Raw genomic sequence first — 20765 nt, 5'->3', positions numbered from 1 at the left:
TCTGCTGTCCTAATTTCTAATCTCGTCACCATGCCATTACCAAAATGAAAGTTCAGCTTGCTGCCCTGCTGTACCCAGTGTGACTGAATAGTTAATTTGGAAATTTGAAGAAATATTGCAAATCGGTTTTTCCCATAAGTAACACTTCTGTTTAATGTAAGGTAATTATGTGCTTTTTAATTTGTGGTGACATCTGATGTTGTTGTAAGTTGGGTTCTTCTCCAGCCTTCATTGCAAGCCTTGGTTTTCAGCCAGTTGCTGATTAGCTGCATCAGAATGTATACCCTCAGAAAAAACCTCTCCCTGCCTCTCCCTGCCTCCCCTTCTCCCTCTCCCTCTCCCTCTCTCTCTCTGTCATACTCACACATGCCTTTTCCTTTTATCTGTCAGTCCTGGGATTATAAGTGCATTTCACAAGCAGAAGCTAATACAGTGGAATGAATAATGTATAGCATGTTTATAAAGTGGATCTTTTTGTTGACTATTACTGCACCGAAGTCGAATTCACTAAATGTTTCTTGAATCGAGTTTGGAACCAGACTCTAGTTAATAATGTTCTTCTAATTGCTATTTTCAATTAGAACAGACCCAGATTTTCCCCCAGCAAAGGTAGCTTTTAGCCTCTATTTCATTCAGCAGATAGTTAATGAGCACCTACTATGTGCTAGATACTTTTCTAGTAAGATATAGAGATAAGCAAAGCAGATACTCTCACCATAGTGGAGCCCACAATGCAGTGGGGAGAGAGGCATTAAGCAAGAGTATAGTTCCAGATCTGTAACTAAGAGAGGATAACAAGAGGAACATGCTGTGGTACAGAATGGGGCGAAAGGCCTCCCTGTGGAGGTGACCTAGCAGGATCTGAAGGGCAGGTAAACTTAGATAATCGGCAGAATATGCCAGGTGGAGGAAAAGTGAGTGTGAAGGTCCTAAGGCAGGAAAGAGCTGGGCCTGGGGCTAACGTTGGTCCAGGCAGCCTCGCCACTGTCAGTACTGCGTTATCCTGTCGGTTCTTCCTTCCTCATCAGTGCTGTCCTGAGCTTAGACGGAGCTCTAAGTGGTTCTCTGGATGTGTCTTACTATTTCGTGTCTTGGTGTTTTTTGTACTATTTGCTGTTTTTGAAATTCTCTTTTCCATCCCCAGCTATTCTGTTCTTTCCATGGTAACTTCAGGCATTGCCTTCTCTGAATTTCTTTAGCAGACTTGGGTACTTCTTTCTCAGGGTGTTCATTCAGCCTTGTACATACCTCTGTTATTGCAACTACCACAACATTTTAACTGTTTGCTTATTTCCCATATTGATGCACTTGTTAAGCACTGAGATTTTATCTTTTCATTTATATATCCAGGACCTGTTATTTAGTAAATGGTCAAGCATATTTTTTCTTAGCAAACATTTACTTGTGAATATCGTAAACTTTTCCTTACAACATATGTACATGCACATAGGCCTGTGTCTTTTCCTTTTATCTATCGATCCATGTATCGATCCATGTAAACACATTTCATAAACAAAAGCTAAACTTGGTGAAATGGTATTGTAGTATATTTATAAGACGGATTCCTGCTGCACAAAAGTTGATTTCACTAAATGCTTTTTGATTTGGCTTTGCAGCCAGATCCTAATTAATAATGTTCTAGTTGTTATTTTCTAAGACTTGGCAAACATGTTCTTTTTAAAGCTCTAAATACCCCACACCCCATCCAATTCCTTCCTAGTTGCCACCAGCACCCATCTTACTATCTCAACTACTTCTGGCTTTCTTCATAGTTACATTTGGAAAGCACAGGAATATGTAGGTGTTCTACAAATGAAAGACATTGAGAACATGTTCTAATGTTCTGATAAGCCTGTCTTTGGCAATATGAAATAGTGTTTAGTGGGTTGGCTGAATTTGAGCCTTCAGTTTAAGCTCTCTTGCCTTTATTTTAGGTAAAGTGAACACAAGTGAGTAGCAACGAAGAACTAGGTTTGTGCATTTTGGTTCTACTGGTGTTGAAGTTTACTCCCAGTGCTGCCATTTTTTAAAACAAGCAGTATGATTTCACATTGCTTGGGATGTTTTAAGTAACTTAAACCTCAATTTCTTTGACCTAGAAAAATGTTTTTCTATTGTAGGAATTGAAAATTAGGATTTTAAACAATTTGCACAAGGTTTTGAGGCTAGTTTGAGCTAGAATTAAAGAAGTTCTGTGTCAGAGAATTTTATTTACAGATAGTCCTTAACTTAGTAGTGGTTCAACTTCAGATATTTTGACTTTACCCTAGGACAAAAACTGTAGGCGTTCAGTTTTCTCCTGGGCTGGCAGTGTGGGTGTGGTGGTCAGTTGTGATGCTGGGCAGCAGCAGTAAAAGCTGCAACTCGCATTCAGCCCTGTGATGGGGAGGCAGCCAGCGGCGTTGCTAAGCTGTGACGTTTCGTAGGTTGGAGTATTGAATGCAGCTTTTACTTAGGATATTCTCAACTTATGGTCTGTCTGTTAGGATGTAGCCCCATCGTGAATCCAGGAGCATCTGTACTTGTAATTCAGCCCTCTTCCATGCCTTTGTTTTTTTACAAAATAATTTTTCCTTTAGTGAATTGATGAAATATCTATTTTTTAAGAAATTAATGCATTTTTTTTTTCAGAGAGTGATGCCTTCTAGCTTTTTCCTGCTGCTGCGATTTTTCTTGAGAATTGATGGGGTGCTTATTAGAATGAATGACACGAGGCTTTACCACGAGGTAACTGTTCTCATTTAATGAACGTACTAATTGATAATGGCCTGTTTCTGTTGTTTTCATTGTCAGTCTTGAGAATTTGAAGCTTAAAAATGTTTTATATTATATGTCAATCATTCTTTTTTTTTTTTTTTTTTAAGATTCATTCATTTATTTCAAAGAGTTACACACAGAGAGAAGGAGAGAGAGAGCAAGAGAGGGAGAGAGAGAGGTCTTCCATCCACTGGTTCACTCCTCAGTTGGCTGCAACGGCCAGAGCTGGGCCAATCTGAAGCCAGGAGCCAGGAGCTTTCTCCTGGGTCTTCCCATGCGGGTGCAGAGGCCCAAAGACTTGGGCCATCTTCCACTGCTTTCCCAGGCCACAGCAGAGAGCAGGATTGGAAATGGAAGAGCCAGGACTTGAACCTGTGCCCATATGGGATGCCAGCTTTGCAGGTGGTGGCTTTACCCACTAAGCCACAGTGTCGGCCCCTCATTCTAACTTTTAACTTTGGGTCTTTCAGACTCACTGTTGACTGCACACTGTTACCAGTCATTACATGCTTTCTGTAAGTCCTGGTGATTAAAAATGTTTTTTAAATACATTTGGTAAAATATGGTTGGGGTAGGAGGCAGGCTTTTGGCCTAGCAGTTAAGACACTACATCCCATATCACAGAGTCTGGGTTTGAGTCCCTGCTGTGCTCCTTATAGGTAGCAGACTTGCATTGAGTTTACTGTTCCTGGCTTCTTTGTAGGCTTTTGGGGAATGAATCAATGGACAGGAGCTCTTTGTCTCTCTACCTCTCAAATAAACAATATAACTATATTGCAACTTTAAAATTTTTTAATATAGGCTGACAAGACTTACATGCTACGAGAATATACATCAAGAGAGAGCAAAATTTCTAATTTAATGGTAAGTATTTAAATTTTAGTTTTGGAAGTTGAATCTTAATATTTTAAGTATGGTATCCCCTAAAACCCTATCATTCTACCCAAACTTACATCTCTAAATTCATTCCCTTGGGGATCTATAGGATAAATCCTACTGGAACATAACTTTTCTGTGCTTATCTCAAATGCAAAAACATTTGGTGTTGTTCTACACCTTAGACACCATCCAGTCTAATTTTCCCATTTTATTCTGGAGACACTCACTGAGAGTTAGATGTGTGACTTAACCTGAGTCCCAGCTGGTTACTGGTGATGCTGAAGCTTGCACCAGCAGATGTCCGTTCCACTTTGCACTCTGTAATTTCTTCCTACTGTCTCCTTTTTTCTTCCCTAAAATGCGATAATCCTGTATCATGACTTGTTTTGACATCACTTTATTTTTGCTTCTTTGAGACTTGTAAAGAGCTGCTTATCATTTAGGATTTTACAATGGGTTTCTTAAGAAGTTACACCTTTCTACTAATTTGGTAATTTTTTATCCTTAGTGCTTGTTTCTCTCTGAGTGTAGAATATACTTGAGTTAGAAAAATTACTCAGATTCTATTGTAGGCTTCATACTGGGCTATAACTGAACAGTAATATTTTCAGGTTACAAAACTAACAGGGATAGGGATTGGATGAAGATGCATTAAATTCTTATGATGTTTATGGGACCATTATAAATTGCATAACCCTGTCATCCCTGAAGAAATCATTCAGAAACAAAATGGAATGATTCAGTAACAGGAAATACCTGTTATTTTTAGGAGCACTTAATCATGCTCTTCGTATGCATATATTACACTGATTTTGAAATTGCTTGTTTATTAATACTTGAATCAAAACATTTTCACTAAGTGTTCATGTGGTAATGGAGTGTATGCTAACAGGATTTATGTATTTCTTAGCATGTTCCACCTTCTCTCTTCACGGAACCTAATGAAATATCACAGTATTTACCAATAAAGGAAGCAGTCTGTGAGAAGCTAATATTTCCAGAAAGAATTGATGCTAACCCTGCAGAGTCACAAGAAAGTACACCTGTGGAATAGAATGTGATACAACATACACTCAACGTGGATCTGACTGGACACCTGGCTGTTTGTAGGGGGATATTTTTATTATGAGAACTGATCGCCTTGTTTATGTGCAGATTTTCTGTAGCCTTAAAGGAAAAAACAATAAAGGATTATTGCAGGCAGATTCCATTCAACTGCTGTTTGTCCTGTCTTCAGATTCATATTCCAGATGTCTGTTTTCTGGAGTTAAATTTGGATTTCTATGATGTCATAAAGTGGCAGCTTGGCAGTAGTGATGCGTTTATGTCTGGAGCAGTGGGCGTAATTTGCAGCCATCATGACAATGTCTTCAAGTGCAGAGGTGACATCACTGAATCCCGGGCTCGTGACTGTGTAGGATTCCTGATTGTGCATGCTCTTCCTTTGGACTTTCTGACAGTAATCACACTTCTGCATATCGTGACTTGCCGCCTAGGAAATTAATCTCATAATTTAATGATCTTCACCCACAGAATTTTAAAAGTATGTTTACCCCAATTTTAAATTGGCTTTAAAATTAAAAGAAAGATTCAAACATAGGAAAAGAGCTAGTGTTTTGGAGAACTTAAGCTATCATGTATCTGGAAATACATGAATGTGGTTTAATCACTGACAGGATGTCAGAGGTGTCTTTCCACCATCTTAAAGTGCTCTCTAGTACAGGACCTACGTAGTACACAGAGATAAATTTCAAATCTATTTGGTTATGTTGATGATAACCCATTAAACATTTTATGTTGTTTTCTACCTTTCTAAGTGATTTTTCATAAAGTGGCTATAAAGCATAGATTTTTGAAAATGTCTTAAATAGTAGGAGGAAAAAATGGAGTCCCTTTGTTGTGATTTAAAATAATTGTGCATATTTCCACCTGATGGAAAACTCTCTAAATAGAATAAAAATTTGAAAGGATTAGCAAAGCTCTTCACGTATTAGTCTGAAGAAAATTGTGAGACAAATAAATTTGGTTATTCATCATTGCTCAGCCAGGCAGGATCACTTTTATTAACTAAATTTGATCACAAATAGTTTTGTATTTATCTGCCTTCTGTGTCTTGCCCAAGGTATAAGAAATCAGGATTTTGTTAGCTTTAAGAAAACACATGGTATGTATACTGTATATTAAATATACTTGTATTTAATATTCTCTGTTAGGACAGGAAAGTGTGTATACATTGTACTCAGTTTTATGTTTTACTTTGTTTGCCATGCAGATTTGAACAGAACAGACTCTATTCCTGCAAAGTATAAGAAATGCAAAACTTGTAAGAATATTCATTGGTTGGAGTTTCTGGGCAACATCATATTGTGTGTGTGTGTGTGTGTGTGTGTGTGTATGTATGTATACACACTTTTTTTTAACTTGTTGATTTAGATGTCTTGGTACCTGAGTAGTCTTAGGATTATGTATTTTGAGAATCCACTGTTAAAAATCATAGGAAATGAAAAGAATTGGCCTTTTTTTCCTTTTTAAAGGAAGTGGGAAGTGGGTGGATAAATGTGCTTCTGAAAACTTCACTAGTTTATTCCCGTGGAGGATACCAAGAAAATTTGTTTTTGGCCAATGCTAAATATGACATATATCATTTTATATTTATTTGTTCCAAGTGTCTTTTTGTAAGTGGAGAATAAACAATAAGAAATTTACTGATCTGTGTTTCACTATTTCATTTATTTCAGTTTTTCTTAAAGCTTAACTGAAGAAGAGTGGTTTGGGATGTACCTTCTCATTTGTGCTTTATAGTTTTTTTTGAAAGATTTATTTATTTACTTGAAAGTCAGAGTTACACAGAGAAAGGAGAGGGAGGGGGAGAGAGAGAGAGAGAGAGGTCAAGAGGTCTTCCATCCACTGGCTCACTCCCTAGATGGCCGCAACAGCCGGAGTTGCCCGGATCCGAAGCCAGGAGCCAGGAGCTCCTTGCTTTATGTTTTGAACTTGGTCAACATTGTAGACAGACTCATGCAGAGTATAAATGAAAACGGACTAGGTATTTCAGAGTGTCATTCTTTAGTATACTTCGGCTTCTTGCCTGTCCTCTCCCTCTGTTCCTCCATACTTCAATGGGTACTTTAATTAGCCAGTGTTTTCTGTTGGCTGGGTTAGTGTTCTCTGGTCTTGAGAATATGAATCATTGCCATATAAGCACTGTGTGTCCAAGGCGGTGCTAGGGATGGGGGGTGTGATGATGAAGAGGAAGAGTACGGTTGAGCCTCCCTGTTTGTGGGCTCTACATCTGTGGGTTCAACTGAGCACGAATGAAGATCTTAAAAATAATTATCTGCTCTGCATATGTGCAGGCTTTTTTTTTTTTTTTTTTTTTTTTTTAAACAAAAAGATTTATTTGAAAGAGTTAGAGGCAGAGGCCAGAGAGAGAGGTCTTCCATCCACTAGTTCACTCCCCAAATGGCTGCAATGGCCAAAGCGGGGCTGATCCCAAACCAGGAGCCTGGAGTTTCTTCTGGTTCTCCCACGTGGGTTCAGGGTACCAAGGACTTGAGCCATCTTCCGCTGCTTTCCCAGATGCATTAGCAGGGAGCTTGATTGGAAGTGGAGCAGGCGGGACTCAAACCAGCACTATTATGGGATGCCCATGCTGCAGGTGGCAGCTTTACCTGTTACTCCACACTGCCCCCCGCTGCTCATTCTCTGTTCACATTGTGGAGCTAATTAAAAGTATACACGAGTGGGGCCTGCACTGTGGGATGGTGGGTAAGCTTCACCTGCGGTGAAGAAGCTGTGAAGACCCACAAAGAGGAAGCTCCTGGCTCCTGGCTTCGGTCTGGCCCAGCTCTGGCTGATGCAGCCATTTGGGGAGTGAACCAGCAGCAGATGGAAGATCTGTCTCCCTTTCAAATAAAACCTTAATTTAAAAAAAAAAAGTATACGGGAGGATGCAGATAGGCTATATGCTAATACTGTGCCTAAAACTAATTTGAGATGCAGATAGACCCCGTCCTCTAGTTCACTCAGCAGGTGAGACTGGATTGAGCTGAGCCTTGGAACTGAAATCTCAATCCATGTCTCCCACGTGTGTGGCAGGGTCTGACTGCTTAGCTGTAAGATGCTCCCCATCAAGGTCTGCATGGCCAAGTAACGAATTGGTACCTGGAGCTGGGGATGGAATTCAGGCACTCTGATATGGGATGTGGGCATTTTTTACAAAATATAGATTTATTTACTTACTTGAGTTTGGGAGATAGAGTTTCCAATCCACTGGTTCACTCTCCAAATGGCTGCAACACCGGCACTGTGTCAGGCCAAAGTTGGGAACTTGGAGCTAAGCACTTGGGCCATATTCTGCCGCTTTCCCAGGTGCATTAGCAGGGAACTAGATCAGAATTGGAGCAATCAGGACGTGAACTGACACCCATATGGGATGCTGGCGGTGCAGGTGGCTCAACCCACTGCATCACAATGCTGGCCCTGGACCTGGGCATCTCAATCAAGCAGTTTTCCCGCAAGTTCCAACACCTGTCCTTACTTTGTCATTTTATATGAGGAACTGGAGCATTTACAGATTTTGGTATCCACTGGGGATTCTGGAATCAATCTTATGGATGCTGAGAGGCAACTATTTTTTTTAAAGATTTATTTATTTGAAAGGCAGGGTTACAGAGAGAGGAGAGACAGAGATCTTCCATCTGTTGGTTCCCTCCCCAAATGGCTGCAATGGCCAGGATTGGGCTAGGCTGAAGCCAGGAGTTAGGAGCTTCTTCTGGGTCTCCCACGTGGGTGCAGGGGCCCAAGGACTTGGCCATCTTCCACTGCTTTTCCAGGCACATTAACAGAGAGCTGGATTGGAAGTGGAGTAGCCAGGACTTGAGCTGGTGCCCTTATGGGATGCAGACACTGCAGATGGCGGCTTAACCCTCCCTGCCAGAGTGGCAGACCCTGTATTTGTTTTATGGGGTTAGTCTAATGGGGAAGACCAAGAGAGATTTTGGTAGGTGTGATGATGGGGAATTACTGGTATAAGAGAATAACAGTAACTTTAGTAGAGTTCTGCTTCTGAAGATGTAGAAAGCCTGGAGACTATTGTTCCCAACTGTACAAGGAGAAAACACTGGGTCATTACAGAATTGCAGCTTTTTCCTGAGTTTATCAAGCTGAAATCACAAAGCAAGCTGAATCCCAAAGAGTAGTAAGTCCTTCAAGGAGGTATAGAACTTAGAAACTTCCCTCGTAGGAAGGACATAAGAGAAAGAGGTGGCCACTCGACAAGCTGGTCAGAAAACGTTAGCAAAATTTTAACAAAAATTTTTTTTTGTTTTAAGATTTATTTATTAGAGAAGGAGAGACAGAGAGCTGTTTCATCTACTGGTTCACTCCCCAGATGGCCGGATGGCTATGGCTGGGCCAGGCCGAAGCCAGGAGCTTGATCCCAGTCTCCCACTTGGGGGCGGGGACTCAAACACTTGGGCCATCTCCTGTTTTTCCCAGGCCATTAGCAGGGAGTTGGATCAGAAATGAAGCAGCCGATGGGCTGGTACTGTGGTGTAGCGGATGAGGCCGCCACCTTCGGTGCTGGTGTCCTGGCTGCTCCACTTCTGATCCAGCTCTCTGTTATGGCCTGGGAAGGCGGTGGAGGGTGGCCCAAGTCCTTGGGTCCCTGCACCCGCTTGGGAGACCTGGAGGAGGCTCCCGGCTCCTGGCTTCGGATTGTCACAGCTTCGGCCGTTATGGCCAGTTGGGGAGTGAACTGGCAGATGGAAGACTCTCTGTCTCTCTGTCCTCTTTGCCTCTCCTTCTCTGTGTAGCTCTGCCCATTTGGGATGCTGGTGTTACGTGTGGCAGCTTTTCCTGATACATCACAATGCCAGACCCAACAAACTCTTAAAGGCTACATGTGGGTTAGAGTATCAGTTTGGAATAGTTGAGAGTTTCAAATAAGGGGACTTCACACACCCTCACTAATTCTTTCCTAAGGACCTTCTCCAGGTGGTCACAACAAATACTGAAGCATGTCAGGGAGCCAGAAAATCCCACCTGGCCATGTAGGCATGCAGGAGGCAGTTGGCTGCTGCTGGGGGGTAGGAATGAAAACCTGCCGGCCCCCAGACTCGTGAAGGATGTAGAAGCTTTAGGCTGCTGTGGGGAGGAGCAAAACCAAGCTACCACTGCCAGGCAAAATGCCACTGCTTTTGGGCAAGACCCACATGCCTCGGGGAATGACAGGAAGCGTTCTGCAAGTGGGACAGGTCAAGAATCACTACTGCTGGAGAAAGCGTGGGAAACAGCTGTGTGCCCTTGCAGGAGAGAGGCCAACAACTGGCTCCCACATGCATAACCAAAGGAGACCTGCTGCCACTGGGGAATGGGCATGACACTGTTGCGATGTGAGTTCATCTGTGTTACGATTCTTGTGATTCTAAGTAAATAGATATCTTAATTAGGATTAATATGGCTGTGCTTTCTAACATTGCCTCCATTTTTAGCATTTTCTTGTAGCAGGTTATCACTGAGCCAAGTGGCTGGCAGATAGCCATGCAGCCTGTCACTTCACACTGGCTGACTGATGAGCCACACTGACAGCTGTGTGCTGAGATGCGAATGAGGCAGCTGGTTCCCAAACTTTTCCCTCCAAGGCTGACATTTGGAAGCAAAGATATTACAACTTCAGAGGCAATTACAAAAATACTAGTGTCTACAAACTGTCATTAAGGGACATATCTCACTGTGATTCCGTTCTCTGCAAGGACTCACTCTGAAAAGTCAGGGGCCATTGGAGGCTCCGCTGAACTGAACAGTCCTTTACGTCCTTGCCAAAGGCTCGGTGGCATCTGGAACCACTGGGAGTCACCTTGAAGGGTGCTTTCCAGAGCATTTGAAAATTTTCCTCCACGGATGCACAGTGTTTGGTTCATTACTGGCACTCTGTGCTCAGATAACTTTATTTGATCCACTTTTGTCTGCCTTTTCGTATTTTCCTTTTGCTTATTCTGCTTTTGTGTGCGTTTCAATAAACTGATTAACTCAGGGACTGTCTTTGCCACACTTAGTTTGTCAATTGAGTAAAGGGTAAAAGGATCTGACTGTCTTAGAAAAATTATAATCCACCGTGGCTGGTCCAGCAGACAGTTTCTCACACGAGACCAGAACACATTTAGAGCAGAATCTGACTACTGTTGGGAAATGGAACAGGAATATTGAGAAAGTTGTACCCTTGAGGGCCAGGAACACAAAGTCCACTGAAGGTTAGCCAAGGTCAGCGGAGAAAACCTTCCTGTCCCTACTCTGAGCCTGCCACTAAATAACAAGGAACACCACTCTACTGTGGGGTGTAGGTGTGTGAGGATCGCTGTAAACTGACAGTAGAAGTCAAAGAAAAATCTTGGGCAGACACTTGGCACAGCAGTTAAGACGCTGCTTGGGACACTGTATCCCTTGGCCTACTGATTATGTTTGAGTCCTGTTTAGCCACTTCCTGCTAAAAAAAAACACCCTGGGAGAGAGCAGGAGATGGCTCAGATACTTGGATCCCTGCCACCCATGTGAGAGACTTAGATGGAGTTCTGGGCTGCTGACTTCAGCTTCACCCAGTCCTGGCTTTTGTGGGCATTTGGGGAGTGAACCAACAGATGGAAGATGTCTGTATCTCTCTGCCTTTCAGATAAATAAAGAAGTTCTATAATTTAAAAAATTCTTCTGCGCTCCAGGTGTACTGTAAGCACAGGTTATAGCTGTCAACCTCTGGAAGAATTTGAAACCTGTGATATACTGAAGACAGCAATAGTATAATCTAAAACCATGCGAACTTCAGTCTGCATTGACACAGAAATGTACACATACCCAGAGGTAAACACAATCTAATTCCTTCAGTTATACACATGATATGTGGTGCTCAATCAGAATTCAACAGAACCTGATTCAGAGATGAAACAGAGGTTGGACTATCAGATTTTAAGACAACTGATATATTAATGTTTCTGGTGGAAAAGATGGATATCACAAATGGGGAACTTTAGCTGAGAAGTGGGTAACTCGCAATTTTTTTTTTTTTTTTTGACAGGCAGAGTGGACAGTGAGAGAGAGAGACAGAGAGAAAGGTCTTCCTTTGCCGTTGGTTCACCCTCCAATGGCCGCCGCGGCCAGTGCGCTGCGCCAGCGCACTGTGCTGATCCAATGGCAGGAGCCAGGTGCTTTTCCTGGTCTCCCATGGGGTGCAGGGCCCAAGCACTTGGGCCATCCTCCACTGCACTCCCTGGCCACAGCAGAGAGCTGGCCTGGAAGAGGGGCAACCGGGACAGAATCTGGCGCCCCGACCGGGACTAGAACCCGGTGTGCCGGCACCGCAAGGCGGAGGATTAGCTTAGTGAGCCGCGGTGCCGGCCGCAATGTTTTTAGAAAAGCCACATCAGAGATAGCAAATTCCTTCAGGAACCTTGATACAGTTGAAGAGACAATCAATGAATTTGAAGAGAGGTCACTAGAAATTATCTAAATTGGGGCCAGCACCGTGGTGCAGTAGGTTCATCCTCTGCCTGTGGCACTGGCATCCCATATGGACGCCGGTTCTAGTCCCGGCTGTTCCTCTTCCGATCCAGCTCTCTGCTATGGCCTGGGAAAGCAGTAGAAGATGGTCCAAGTGCTTGGGCACCTGCACCCACATGGGGAACCTGGAAGAAGCTCCTGGCTCCTGGCTTCGGATTGGTGCAGCTCCGGCCATTGCGGCCATTTGGGGAGTGAACCAATGAAAAGAAGACCTTTCTCTCTGTCTCTTCCTCTCACTGTCTATAGCTCTACCTCTCAAATAAATAAATAAAAAATCTTAAAAAAAAAAAAAGAAATTATCTAAATGGGGATACAAAGACGAAAAAAGACTAGTGGAGGGGCCGGCGCTGTGGCGTAGCAGGTTAAGCTGCTGCCTGCAGTGCCAGCATCCCATATGGGTGCTAGTTCAAGACCCGGATGCTCCACTTCCAATACAGCTCTCTGCTATGGCCTGGGAAAAAGTGGAAGATGGCCCAAATCCTTGGGCCCCTGCACCCATGTGGGAGACCCAGAAGAAGCTCCTGGCTCCTGGCTCCTGGCTTTGGATCAGCACAACTCCAGCCGTTGCTACCAACTGGGGAATGAACCAGCAGATGGAAGACATCTCTGTCTCTGTCTCTCCTTCTTTCTCTGTGTAACTCCGACTTTCAAATAAATAAATAAATCTTAAAAAAAAAGAAAGAAAGAAAAAAGACTAGTGGTAAGGAAACAGTACTGTGCATCCAAAAATTGTGGGATGAAATCAAATAGTCTGGGGGCAGCATTGTGGCGCAGCCAGATAAAACCCTGGCCTGAAGCACGGGCATTCCATATGGGCGCTGGTTCAAGTTCCAGCTGCTCCACTTCTGATCCACCTCTCTGTTATGGCCTGGGAACGGAGTAGAATATGACCCAAGTGCTTGGGCCCCTACACCCATGTGGGAGACCTGGAAGAAGCTCCTGGCTCCTGGCTTTGGATCAGCTCAGCTTTGGCCGTTCAGCCATTTGGGTAGTGAACCAGTGGATGGAAGACCTCTCTTTTTCTCTCTTCCTCTCTCCCTCTCTCTCTCTCTCTCTTTCAAATAAGTAAAATAAATCTTTAAAAAGATCAAATGGTCTTATATCTGAAGCTACTTCAAAATGTTCATGAGAAATGGAACTAAAAAAATTTCGAATCTATGCATATAAGGATCTTTTAAAAATTCATAAAAATTCATATGATAAAAATACACATGGATTTCAATTTTTTGCTCCAAAATAAACATAAATCTAAATATTTATTTATTTGTTTGAAAGGCAGAGTGACAGAGAGAGGCAGACAGAGGGATCTTCTGTCTGCTGATTTACTCCCTAAATGATCACAATGGCTGGGGCTGGGCTGGGCCAGGCCAAAGACAGGAGCCTGGAACTCAGTCTGGGTCTGCCATGTACTTGGGCCATCCTTTGGTGCTTTTTAAGGTGCATTAGCAGGGAGCTGGATCTGAAGTGGAGTAGCTGGCATTCAAACCTGTGCTCTGATATGGGATGCTGGTGATGCCTTTAACCTAATACACTATAACATTTGTCCCTAAAACTTTATTTTCATTTTATTTGAAAGGCAGAGATACAGATGGAGAGGGGTCTTCCCTCTGCTGATTTGCTCCCCAAATGCCTGCAACAACTAAGGCTGGGCCAAATTGTTGTCAGGAGCCTAGAAATCCGTCTGATTCTCCCACGCAGGTGGTATCAACCCAGTTACTTGAGCCATCACCTGCTGCCTCCCAGGGCGCACATTAGAAGGCTGGACTGGGTGTGGGGTAGCCTGGACTGAAACCAGGCCCTCGGATATGGGATGTGGATACCCCAAGTGGCAACTTTAACTGCTACCCATAAACTTTAGTTTCATTTTCTTTACAAACACTTTGAAGCATCCTTATATATAATGGGAGTCCCAGGGGCAGTAGTGATTCACTGAGGAATAAGAAATACCAAACAAGATAATGACTGGGGCTGGCACTGTGGTGTAGTAGGTTAAGCCCTTGCCTATGATGCCGGCATTCCATATGGACCCTGGTTTAAGTCCTGGCTGCTCCACTTTTTTTTTTTTTTAATTAATTAATTTATTTGAAAGAGTTACACACAGAGAGAAGGAGAGACAGAGAGAGAGAGAGAGAGAGAGAGAGAGAGAGAGGTCTTCCATTTGCGTTCACTCCCCAATTGGCTGCAATGGTTGGAGCTGTGTCAATCTGAAGCCAAGAGCCAGGAGCTTCTTCCAGGTCTCCCACATGGGTGCAGAGACCGAAGGACTTGGGCCATCTGAGAGGCAAAGTATGGCATTAGAAATATTAATTTGGGACTTGGGACCTCTTAAGCAGCTTGTCCTATACTTTTCTAAAACTTTGGATACATTTGCACAGGGGTGGCCTCACTGACTGCCGATAACAGTGGCTGCTGCTCTATTGGCAACCCGATTACAACAGGACAAGAAATCATTCTCTATACCTCACAGCAAATAAATTCCCTACTGGAATGAAGAAGTTCTCATTGGTTGATGGACAGAATACTCAAATACCAGATCCTCCTCCTAAAAAATCCTTAGATCAAAATAACAAGCTGCTCCTGTTTAAACCCAGCTACCCAGGAGATAAGGGTCCCCTTCATTCTTGTACCTCGGTTATTGACCTGACCTATGCTAGCAGAAGGTCCTAAAAGACCAAGCCCTGATCAATGCAGATAAGATTCGGTTCACCGATTGAGACAGTTTTGTAAGATATAAGATCATATTTTGGGGATATGCAGTAGTCAAACCATGATGAGTTACTGAAGCCCACGCTCTTCCACAGGGAACCTTGGCTCAATTAGCAGAATTGGTTGCCTTAACAAGGATACTGGAAGCAGGCAAAAACAAAGGGATTTATATTGGTTCCAAATATGCCTTTTTGGTCTTACATGCCCATGCAGCCATCTGGAGAGAGAGGAGATACCCTGAAGGAACTGAGACACGGCCATCACATATGGGGCTCAAATACTCCAACTCCTTGATGCAATATATCTTCCTAGGTAGGTTTCAGGCATGTGCTGCAGAGGCCATCAAAAGGGGCCTGGTGACATTTCTGTAGGTGACTCTTTTGCAGTTTCAGTGGCTAAAAAGACTACCACTACTCAGCCTGCCCTTTTAGACCCTCTAATCCCAACAGTCCCAAAGGAAAACTGAACCCCTCCATACACCCTGGAGGAGGATGCTTGGACCAAAGAGCAGGAATACATTAAAACAATGGGAGGCACGCCGGCCATGGCGGCCATTGGAGGGTGAACCAACGGCAAAGGAAGACCTTTCTCTCTGTCTCTCTCTCTCACTGTCCACTCTGCCTGTCAAAAAAAAAATAATAATAATAATAAAATTAAAAAAAAAAACAATGGGAGGATTGTATCAGTGAGTGGAGACAACATATCTTCCTCAGGTGTCGTACTGGAAAATTATAAATGGCCTACTTACCTCCTGCCACCTTGAGAGGGACAAATTTAAGGATTTAAGTTAATTATCAAATTAAAGACAAATTGAGACAAATTACCAGGAAACTATTTTCCTGGAAAGGGCCTGACAAAAACTATCCAAAGAATCTGCCAAAATTGTACTCTGTGTACTGTCAATAATTCCCAGGGGTCCCTACCTCCACTCTCAATAAAACTCATGCAGAGAAAGGGGGCTCACCCTGGGGAAAATTGGCAATGGACTCAGAGGGGTTCACGTACTATTGAACTCCTTCTGGGTATCAGAACTTGTATGTGTCAACCAGGAAACATGGCCTCTCATATTCTTTATGGGGCCAATTTATATGGAGATCAACCTGAAGGCTGCATTCCCACTCCTCACCTACCCCATCCTCCTCCATTTGCCTGAGTTTTCCTAGGGACATCCTATGGGATCCTTCGATAACTTTCTGTAACTTCAGGGTCACCATACACAATAATGATCAGATACCCTTCTCAGATCCCCTCTTACTCACCTCTCATTTCTCATCCCTACCAAACATGCCCGTGGCACACTGGCTAAGTTATGTTAGAGGTGTTTGCTGGGAGAGGCCTAACCTATCTCTGATGGCCAATTCCCAGTGGAGTAGCACAGAGATAGAAAATTGCTTCCTTTGGGGCCAGTATTATTGTACAGTGGGTTAATTCGTTGCCTGCAATGCTGGCATCCCATGCTGGAGTCCTGGCTGCTCCAGTTCCAATCCAAGTCCCTGCTAATGTGCCTGGGAAAGCAGCGGAAGATGGTCCAAGTGCTTGGGCCCCTGTACCCATGAGAGAGACTCAGATGAAACTCCTGTCTCCCTCTTTGGCCTGGTCCAGCCCTGGGCTGGTGTGGCCATTTGGAGAGTGAATCAGTGGATGGAAGATCTCACTCTCTGTTTCTCCCTCTCTTTCTGTAACTCTGCCTTTCAAATAAATATTTCTTAAAACAAAAAGAAAAAGAAAATTGCTCCTCATCCATGAAGATAAAAAACTAGTTCACACTTTGATCAGCATCACATGGTGTGTAATGTTCTAGGAAGAACCGGACTAATAGAGCCTCCACAGCTCCCACAACACCCCATGCTTTAGTCCACTGGTTGGCATGTCATTTGCTGCCACATACTTATGGAAGTACACCTTTAATGGGAAAACTTCTCATAGAACCCAACTTAATATATATCACATGTTGGGATGTCTCCCTCTTACAAGAGTGGTGTACTTTGTGGAAATTCTACCTACCAATGCTATCCCAGTCATTGGATGGGGCTCTGCATGGTGGCCTATGTCTTATCTACCACATCTATTGCCAATTGCTCAGCTCCTATTTCCTTACATACCACTTCTTGGGTCTCTAAGAAAGGTGGCCCCTTACTCTCCATCCTGGTGGGAATTAGCACCAAGGCTGGGGCAGCAGGGGTCACCACAGGAGCAACTTGGCTAACACCTCCACCAGATTAGCTGGATCCAGACTGCAGGCCTCCCTCGACATTCTTGAAAATCAGATCAACTGTCCTTTAAAATAGGTGGGGCTTAAACATGCCAACCACTGCCCAAGGGGCTATCTGCACCCTGTTCCAAGAAGAATGCTGCTTTGGGGCCAGTCATACTGGGCAGGCACAACACCATATTCAGCATTTCTTGAATGTTGAATTTTTTCTCCAGACAACTTCAGGCCCAAGCTAAAAGGGGTTGGAAATTTTGGCCTAATGTCTGGTCATGGAGATCCTGGCTCTCCTACCTTCTAGACTCTTACTACTTCTCTTTGAACCATGCGTCTTTAATGTCCTTGCCCATTCCGTTGCTAGCAGATTACATGTTGTTCAGCTCCAGGTGGTCTTCTATTTTTTAAAATATGTATGTATTTATTTGAAAGGCAGAGTTACAGAGAGGCAGAGGCAGAGAGAGAGAGAGAGAGAGAGAGAAAGAGAGAGAGAGAGGCAGACAGACAGACAGATCTTCCATCTGCTGGTTCACTCCCCAGGTAGCCACAATGGCTGGAGCTGGACTGTTCTGAAGCTAGGATCCAGGAGCTTCTTCTGGGTCTCCCACACTGGTGCGGCCCAAGGACTTGGGCCATCTTCTACTGCTTTCCTAGGCCACAGCAGAGAGCTAGATCGGAAGTGGAGCAGCCAGGACTCAAATCTGGTGCCCATATGGGATGCTGGCACTGCAGGCAGTGGCTTTACTGGCTATACCACAGTGCCAGCCCCTCCAGGTGATAGTAAGGTAGGGGTTCTGGCCCACCCCGTCGGGTGATATGACTGGTCCTCTAGATTGTGTGGGATGATCTTTTGCCAGGCCATTGTCAAACACCACGGGAAAGACAGCACAAGAAGAATACCCATAAGCTGTTGTATGCCCCTATGCCATCAGGAAGAAACTAGAGGAGACTGATTTCCACCCATGCTATCCCTATACGATTTATGGGTTAATTCTCTTGAGGGAGGAGTGTTAGTTTAGGCCGAAAGACATATATGAACCCCTGTGTGCAAGAAGAAAGAATGACAGTTCATGCAGGAAGGGCCTGCATGTATTAAAAGCAGCCCAATGCTTGCAAATCAAAATTCTTGCCCAGTCTCATTCCAGGAGATGTTCCGTGTCCTGGGAACCTTCCTCCTTGGTAACATTCCAGGAGAAGTCCAGTGCCCCAGGAATCTTCCTGCTCAATAACATTCCAAAGGAGGGAAGAATGGAAATTGGCAGGAAAAAAATCATTCTATACTCATAAAAACCCCAGTCTACACACAGCCAGGGCACCCAGTCCTCTGCCTGTCTGGTCTGTCAGGTATGAGCCTCATTAAACTTCACCAGCTTGCTTATTGCCAACCTCTGTCTCTCATATGAATGCTTTCCTATAGGGAGATCAGGCCCGGAGACTGTTCCAGAATGAAGTTTCTCACTCCATTATTCAATATGTATTTACTCAACACTGTTTTCTAGACCTCTCCTCTCTCTCTCTCCTCTTTGGGGAGTAAAGAGCTGAATGATACCATGAAGACCTCGTAACCTAGAGGTGACAGACTGGAACATGAACAGTGATTATATGGTGAGTGTTGCTCCCCCATTCGCAGAGGAACGACACTGGACCCTGCGCTGTTCTTTTGTCTGCTCGGCCCTTCCGGGTTTGCTGCTGGTTCTTCCCGGGTTGGCTGCCAACCCCTCCACCTCCATGGAGGGGCAGCTCCCCCTGCCACTTTCCCCACTTCCGCGGAGGAGCGGCACACCATCGGCCGGCTCTCTTGGGGGTTGCTCAGATGTTATCCGGATGTTCCCTGGTGCATGTTGTCTCTCTCCTCCTTTATAGTCCTCTTCCACCAATCCCAACTCTGCTACCCACACGCCGAGCACGCTGCTCTCCTCCCATCAGGAGCAGGATCAGCTCCTGCAGCTTGTCAAACTGATGAGGCAGCTGCGTAGAGGTTGTTTGGTCTCTTTCTCTCAGCGCCATATTGTGGGAGAGCAGATGCATAGAATAAGTCTTAATTCCAGTAACTTAGTCTAGTCTCAGTTGCTCCCCACAGTGAGTCTCACAGGTGTGTTTAAAGTGCACAAGTGGGTGTTTAGTGATACAGATACCTGTCTCCTTCATCAGAGTGCCTGGATTTGATTCCTAGCTCCAATTCCTGACCTGTTTCCTGCAGCTCCTAGGAGGCAGCAAAGGCAGCTCAAGTAGTTGGGTTCCTCCTAACCATGTGGGAGACTGGGATTACATTCCTGGCCCCTGGCTTTGTCTCCAGCCCATCCCCAGCCATTGCAGGCATTTGGGGTGTGAAGTAGCAGATGGGGACTCTCTCTCTCTCTCTGTCTTTATCTGCCTTCAAGTAAATAGAAACAAATAAAGTGCTACGGAAGCGAAGAGGACAGTGCACTGCCCATGCTGGAGTAAGCAGGCCCAGGCAAGGTTTCAGAGATGGCACAGAAGCTCATGTAGGTTCTATTCGATGCTAACTGAATGGCTGCTATATTTACTAACTCTCTGCCTACACAGATTTCGTTCCCACAAGACCTTCCAGAGAGTCATTTGTGTCCATTTTACAAAGCAAAAGACTGAGGACACAAAGGTTGAGTAACTTGCTCAAAGCCACACAGCTATTAAGTGATGGTGCTAGAGTTGCAACTCTCACCATCCCAGCTCCATAGTGATGGGCTTTGGAAAGCTTTGGAAGATGTAAAGGAACTTTCTTGTGTGGGACAAGGTGGGCTAGGAGCAAGGAGAACCAGGCAAATACAATAAACTTGGTTATTTAAGATCGGAGGTGAGGGCCCGGCACTGTGATATAGCAGGTAAAGCTGCCTCCTGCAGTACTGGCATCCCATATGGGCACCAGTTCGAGTCCTGGCTGCTCCACTTCTGATCCAGCTCTCTGCTATGGCCTGGGAAAGCAGTAGAAGATGGCCCAAGTCCTTGGGACCCTGCACCTGCGTGGGAGACCTGGAGAAAGCTGCTGGCTCCTGGCTTCAGATCAGCAGAGCTCAGCTGTTGCGGCCATCTGGGGTGTGAACCAGCGGACGGAAGACCTTTCTCTCTCTGCCTCTCCTTCTCTCTCTGTGTAACTCTGACTTTCAAATAATATAAATAAATCTTTAAAAAAAAAAAAAAGATCGGAGGTGTAAATTAAAACTACTAAACAGGCCGGCGCTGCGGCTCACTAGGCTAATCCTCCACCTTGCGGCACCAGCACACCGGGTTCTAATCCCGGTCGGGGCGCCAGATTCTGTTCCGGTTGCCCCTCTCCCAGGCCAGCTCTCTGCTGTGGCCCGGGAGTGCAGTGGAGGATGGCTCAGGTGCTTGGGCCCTGCACCCCATGGGAGACCAGGAGGAAGAACCTGGCTCCTAGCTTCGGATCAGCGAGGTGCGCCAGCCTCAGCAGCCATTGGGGGATGAACCAATGGAAAAGGAAGACCTTTCTCTCTCTCTCTCTCTCTCACTGTCCACTCTGCCTGTCTAAATAAAATAAAATAAAATAAAATAACTACTAAACAAAGTGGGCTTGAATATCCATAAAGATGGAATCACATATGGGTTGTACCATTTGACTGACTTGGGTATGGTTTTGTGCAAATCCCTTTGCTTAATTATTATTAAATTCTAAGAGATCCAACTTCTT

General features: G+C 44.4%; 1 protein-coding gene across 1 annotated transcript in view; it reads left to right on the top strand.

Annotated features, from left to right (window-relative positions):
• Positions 1-6341, top strand: part of TIPRL (TOR signaling pathway regulator) — a 32630-nt gene extending 26289 nt beyond the window's left edge. The window contains exons 5-7 of the mRNA XM_002715661.5: positions 2632-2727; positions 3559-3621; positions 4547-6341. Of these exons, the coding sequence (XP_002715707.1) occupies positions 2632-2727; positions 3559-3621; positions 4547-4690 (303 nt within the window). The 3' untranslated portion in view covers positions 4691-6341. The remainder of the gene's footprint in view (positions 1-2631; positions 2728-3558; positions 3622-4546) is intronic.
• Positions 6342-20765: the final 14424 nt, after the last annotated feature.

The sequence above is a fragment of the Oryctolagus cuniculus genome, chromosome 7 (genome assembly GCF_964237555.1).
Source record: "Oryctolagus cuniculus chromosome 7, mOryCun1.1, whole genome shotgun sequence".
NCBI classification, from domain to species: domain Eukaryota; kingdom Metazoa; phylum Chordata; class Mammalia; order Lagomorpha; family Leporidae; genus Oryctolagus; species Oryctolagus cuniculus.
This window is presented reverse-complemented; position numbering and strand designations above follow the sequence as displayed.